General features: G+C 39.8%; 1 protein-coding gene across 1 annotated transcript in view; it reads left to right on the top strand.

The window, feature by feature from the left end:
- The window catches only part of LOC107574932 (zinc finger protein 239-like), a 7,330-nt gene extending 1,916 nt beyond the window's left edge, over positions 1–5,414 (top strand). The window contains exon 2 of the mRNA XM_016261355.1: positions 4,461–5,414. Within this exon, the coding sequence (XP_016116841.1) occupies positions 4,461–5,179 (719 nt within the window). The 3' untranslated portion in view covers positions 5,180–5,414. The remainder of the gene's footprint in view (positions 1–4,460) is intronic.
- The last annotated feature ends 1,316 nt before the right edge of the window (positions 5,415–6,730 follow it).

A 6,730-nucleotide genomic window follows, 5' to 3' on the forward strand; every position in this document is an offset into this window, starting at 1 on the left:
TCCTCCTCCTCCTCCTCCCTCTGATTGCTGCAGGTTTGTAGCTTGCACATTTCTGTGCACTTTAATTTGTTGGCAAGACAGGAACAGTCGGGAAGCTTGCAGGTCCGTGAACACTTGCAGGCCATAAGCTCCAGAACAGCCATTGGCGCTGGGGGTCCCCGCATCCAGTCTAACATCAGCATACCTGTACAAATAAGTGGAAGATATTTCTCATCCATTTCAGTGAGGTGTCCAAATGTCTAGAAATAACCTATACATATTTATACTATTTTATTATTAGTTATTAGAAAATTTAATTATTGTACTTATTATAAGCATACCTTTGTCATCAGTTGTCCATCCATGTCCTTTTGGTTCGGGTATGTCTGGCTGTCCTTCCGGACAGTGCCTCCAGACAGCTGCCTGGTAATTGGCACGCTGTATATGCAGCTTTAAGCAGTCCCTGCAAGGGGGAAGTAGGCTGGACTCCACTTTACCCCTTTTGGTACAGAATAGCAGGTAACGTAGATCATTGACATTTACATTTACATTTAGTCATTTAGCAGACGCTTTTATCCAAAGCGACTTACAATTGGGGGACATCACACACATGGACATCACATACACTAGACGATGGTGCATACATCCTGCAGACAAATGATTCCATGCTGCTGTATAATTCCTCTGATACATCCCAGGATGTTCCCAGGGATTTGAAGGACTCTTGGAATGTCCTGTTTCCTTTCACAAGTTTGAGAGCGGTACGTTTTCCTCGTCCTGCAAAAGCACTTACGCTATCACAACCTGTAAAGGCATGTACCCCTATAAGAGCATCACAAAGGTCATCTCCAAGGAGCTGAGCAAGGTTGCTGATGTTGATGTACCTTGTTCGATTCTGAGTGCCAGATTTCTGATAAAGGGGGCAGTTTATCTTCTTACAGCATCCAAGACAAAGGATCATGACATCCGTATCCTCACTCACAATAACTGTGGTTTGATAGCCATTCTGGCTAGCATGATTTGCATGTAGGAGCATACGGGTATCCGCCTCCTCATGGGAAGATTTCAGCTCTTCAACAACATTCCAGTCTTTTTTGGTCAGACAATAACATCTCTCTCCACAGGTTGCAAATAGCTGCTTGTCCTGAAGCTTTACTCGGTTCTCTGCTAGCTTCCACTGGTCCACGATGAATGTTATCAAGGCTGTTTTACTGTCTGTATTGCTTAACAGCTTTCTCCACTGCACTACATTGTGTCCCGGGGCAATGTTCTTCCATTGAGTGCTACTTGCTGAACCACGATTGTATCTCTCAGCATTCTTGATTGATGTTTTCTAGTACACATCAAACACCACATCTATCCGCTTACTGTTTCTTCCTTCGTGCAACGTTAGGTTCAGCACAGAACCAGCAATCTCTCCAAAAGTCTTGCCATCACTTTTTAGTTTCTGAACAAGGCTCATTCCATCAATGATGCATGCAGAGTGTTCTCTAATATCTTCAACTGATGATGCTGATTTCTCTAACTCTCTTGCAAGAGCAGCCTTATTAGTTTTCCGCAATGAGCCATCTGGATTTGAGAGTGCCCAAGGCAATGGACCAAGTGGATGAGCCAGGAAATATTTAATGTGAAGTTCTCTACTTTGCGAAGCAATGATCATATGCCCAAAGAGATTTCTATCAGCTTTCAAGACCTTTTGTGCTTGTTTTACTCTAGCACTTGTCTTGAAGCTTGAGAATGTCTTCAGATTCTGTTTTCTCATTTTGTCATGGAACTTGGTTGCAGGTGACTCTTTCTCTAAACGTTCACTTCTGAACGTCTGATATGCCTGCTCTCCAGTCTGGTGAGCTTGCAGCAGATCACTAGCTATGTCTGGTGACACAGCCATTCCTGTGGAAAGACTAATGATTTCAGACTGATCTGGACCTAGACGGTTTACCCAGCTTCTCTCTATAAGTTCTACAAAGGCATTTACATCTGCCCTATCCTTCTCTATCCTGGGCTTCTGTAAATCTTGATGACTGAAACACTTTGTATACTCATTCCCTGTCATGTTCCTGAGTTGCCTCAGATACTGACTTCTGTTTTCTGAAGTGAGATAGTATCTGGTGACTGCTCCAGTTTTTAGGCTGAAACCTTGCAGAGACTTCATGATGCTTATCGACTGGTGAAGTACCTCATGTACTGTTGATAACTGTGTAGCAGGAGCATTGATTGTTGGCAAATAGCCTATACTATCTTCTTGTACACTTGTATCGTTGTGGGTGAGGATGTTGAACCCAGTCCAGCTGCAAACATCTTTGTTGGAAAGACGAGCCATTAGCCACATGTGGTTTCTGTCTGCTGCATCCTGTAGAAAGGAGGCATGATCAGTGTCAACCGTCTGTATAAAAGGAGGATTGGCACGCTCTCCTGCATTGTAAATGGGAAGTACCATCTCTACTGCTTCAATGCTTCTCTTCTTGGTTTTGGGGATGCAAGGCAAAGCTCTGGTCTCAGCAGGATGATCAGCAATAGGCTTTGTTTGCACATCAATTCCATTTACTCTGTGATGTCCCTTCACCACTGATTGTCTCCTCTAGTCTGTCTATATTGTCCCACGCCAATGTTGTGAACAGACCAGGCTTGATGTTTTGTGGTAGTTGGATGGCATCTCCACTTGCTGCTTGCTTCTGAAGGCAAAGGGCTGTGTCAATTTCTTCTACCTGAGAATATGAAACACCATGGCCGAGTCTATTCAGTATCTTAGACAGTCTTGTCTATCCATATCTGAAAAGATATCCCCCTAACATCAATATATTTTGAGATAGATATACAAATATAACAATTTAATAGATGCAAAAAATTGTTTTCTTTAATATGAAGTCTAATATAAAACGTATACAACAAATATCATGTAAAATTATGGCAGATCTGGATAGCCCTGACTGTCCTGAAAACATCAACATATAGCATGTATGGCTACCTCTTACAATATACTTCATACAAACCTGCTGTGCAGATACTGTATGACGATAATGGCAAAAATAATGATTGTCCCAAAAGATTAGTAAAGCTACTCATTTGAAATGGTTATCATGTTTCAAAGTACTTATATGGACTCTACAAACAAACTGGTACCAAAGAGATTTTGCCACCTTAGGTGGTACCAAATTCTGGACTAAGTGTTCTTTTAATTTTCTCTCTTCTTCAGCTCTTTCTTTTTCTCGCGGTAGTTAGCGGAAAGCAGTGACTGGGTGATTGACAGCTAATATTAACCAATCTAAAATCTGCATTAAAGTTAAGAATGTAAAGACGAAGTTTAATTGGTTATGTAGCCTAACGTTTCATAGAATGGCAGACAGGTCACCATATCAACACTCAGAAGGCACGTACTCTGAATGTTTTTAGAGAAATGCAAACAGGTCGCACGACAACAATTATATGCACTCGCACAAATGCTCCCAAATATATTTTGAGGTCGCACAGATTAAATTTCGGGAGCATATGCGACCAAAATGGTCGCAATTTCGAGCCTTGAACAGGAAAAATCTTTAGAGCTGTTGAATAATCTAGAGGAAGCATCATATAATAAGAGACACTTTCTATGATATGGACACTTTTTTTCCCAACAAAATGAATTTATGTTAGAAAATGTTGTTGTTGATCAAACATATTTAATAGTTCTCCCTGTAGAAACATGGGATTTGTGTCTATAATACTTACAAATAGTTAATTTCAGAGATACATAATTTATAAAAATGCATCAAAAAGATACATATACATAGATATACATACATACAGGTGCATCTCAATAAATTAGAATGTCATGGAAAAGTTCATTTATTTCAGTAATTCAACTCAAATTGTGAATAAATTCAATGCACACAGACTGAAGTTGTTTAAGTCTTTGGTTCTTTTAATTGTGATGATTTTGTCTCACATTGGCTCACAAAAACCCACCAATTCACTATCTCAACAAATTAGAATATGGTGACATGCCAATAAGCTAATCAACTTAAAACATCTGCAAAGGTTTCCTGAGCCTTCAAAATGGTCTCTCAGTTTGGTTCACTAGGCTACACAATCATGGGGAAGACTGCTGATCTGACAGTTGTCCAGAAGACAATCATTGACATCCTTCACAAGGAGGGTAAGCCACAAACATTAATTGCCTATGAAGCTGGCTGTTCACAGAGTGCTGTATCCAAGCATGTTAACAGAAAGTTGAGTGGAAGGATAAAGTGTAGAAGAAAAAGATGCACAACCAACCGAGAGAACTGCAGCCTTATGAGGATTGTCAAGCAAAATCGATTCAAGAATTTGAGTGAACTTCACAAGGAATGGACTGAGGCTGGGGTCCACACACAGACATGTCAAGAAATGAACTTTTCCATGACATTTTAATTTATTGAGATGCACCTGTATGTGTTTACATCAGGGTTCATTTTTATCTCCTTTCACAATTAACTGAAAATAAACAATTTTTACTTTTATTTCAGAGTTAAATGAAGAAAACGAGGAGAGTGAAGAATTGAGTGAAGTTGAGGAGAAAAATCATGTCAAAACTGAAGAAAAACCTTTGAGTTGCTCTCAAACCGAACAGGATTTAAAGAAAAGAAGAGCCAATAAATCATTCACCTGCACTCAGTGTGGAACGAGATTCACACACAAAACAAGTCTTGAGCGCCACATGAGAGTTCACACTGGAGAGAAACTATACACTTGTGATCAGTGCGGGAAGAGTTTCTCACGATCATCACACCTTAAGATACACATGAAGATCCACACTGAAGAGAAACCATACACATGTGATCAGTGCAGCAAAACATTTTTGAGGGCTTCAGACCTGAAGCAGCACCTGAGAGTTCATACAAAGGAGAAGCCACATTCATGTTATTTGTGTGGAAAGAGTTTTTCATGTTTACAATATTTGAAAGTACATCAGAAAATACATACTGCTGTGAGAGAGTACATGTGCTTTGAGTGTGAAAAGACTTTTACTTCAGCAAAGTGTTTAAAACGGCATGAGAGGATCCACTCTGGAGAAAAACCTTACAAGTGTTCACACTGTGACAAGAGATTCAATCAGTCATCAACTCTGAGAACACACGAGAGAATCCACACTGGAGAGAAACCGTATCACTGCACTGCATGTGGGAAGTGTTTCAGTCATTCATCTGCTGTACACAGTCATACAAAAAACAATCACATTAAGTAGATCATCTTCAGATCCAGCACATTCAGATCTGATGCTGTGTCCTTAACAAATTCTTATCAAACGTAATTTATTCCAAGCACGCTCTTTTATCTGGGTCATATATGTAAGGCATTTGCAAACATCACACAAATGAACGAGGGAATCTCCGCATTCCACCTGGAAACTAACATCTCTTCTCAACCATCTGAGAGCCGTAAAGCTGAATCACGGTCAGCCAGGCGCCAATTGTCTCAAATGAGTTCCGCATCCTTTTACTACTTTCCAGAAAAGCGTGCGTTTCTCCTGTCACAGACAAAGACAATTCATAAGACAGTCATTTAAAATCATTTAAAGTATCAGAGCAATATACTCCCAAATAATATGCTTGCTGTTTGATGTGTTATTGAAACCATGATATCTTAATCTGTGCATTATAACTTGTCCTTTTAGCTATTACGATTATTGTGTATGCAAAATACCTGCTATTTGAGCTGAAATGGAAGCTTATTTTATGTGAGAAACTTTGGTATGAAGGAGAAGTGAGAAGTATGTACAATACTCGCAGTAGGAAACTTTATAAAAGTATTAACCAAATCATCACAAAGAGTTTTCTCCACATAATAAATTGGAGCCTCTTGTTGATGTATGCACACTCTGCCCTGCAAGAAGGCGATTGGGAGATCGCGCCGTGGGATGGTCTGAGGCCGTGGATCAAAACCCCAATACAAGACAGACTCCAGTGCTGGCTTGCTTGCTTGCGTCATCGCTTTTCGCCATGTTAAGAGCACTCCAACATGTGCTCACACGCTTACCATCAAAGCGATCAGTCATCTAAAACTCAAACACTTGAGTTGAAACTTCTGGGATTGTCAGAGATCTTCAAAGAACTTAGTCTTGCAAACTCAAGACTTTTTCAGCAGAACTGCTCAAGCCTCTTGCATCATCAAGGAACCAACCAATCTCCAGAAGGGTTTCCCCAAAGGGACACCATCCTGACGTCACCTCAGTAACCAATCAGCAACGGAATTCCCTCAAGCAGCCAAACCAGGAAACTCAGCTTTTTAGCTGTCACCCAAAATGCAAGTAAACAAACAAAATCTTATCTCTGCTGAACTGGTCCCGAGCTAATTTAAGCAGTAAACATAAGACAAACCTCTGCTTTGGGATTTTCTCAGGTCACAAGTAAGAGAACTGTAGTGAATATCTTGCTAAAACTTTGGGCTTTCCTCAGAACTCCATTAACATAATTTCCTTCCTCTGAAACTGTATGTTTGTGTGTTTTTGTGTTTTAGCTTAGTTTGATGTAATCTAGAATAGCCAATAAAAATTCATGTTTCATTTATAAATAATAATTTGTCTGGTGTCATATAATTTGAAGGTTAAAACTTTGCCAAGATCAACGTTACATCTGGTGGAGAAAAAATAAGCTGGCAGATTTGACTGAGAAATTAATGACGCAAGATAATATTATGAATCTTGTCTATTTTTATCCGGAAAAATAGATTAAGAGATAGAGAAACTGAGTTTGTTGTGTTATTGGATATGTTATTGTAGCACGGCAGAGCGTGTTGA

This window comes from Sinocyclocheilus grahami, unplaced genomic scaffold (assembly GCF_001515645.1).
Source record: "Sinocyclocheilus grahami isolate Dianchi unplaced genomic scaffold, SAMN03320097.WGS_v1.1 scaffold2395.1, whole genome shotgun sequence".
Taxonomy (NCBI): domain Eukaryota; kingdom Metazoa; phylum Chordata; class Actinopteri; order Cypriniformes; family Cyprinidae; genus Sinocyclocheilus; species Sinocyclocheilus grahami.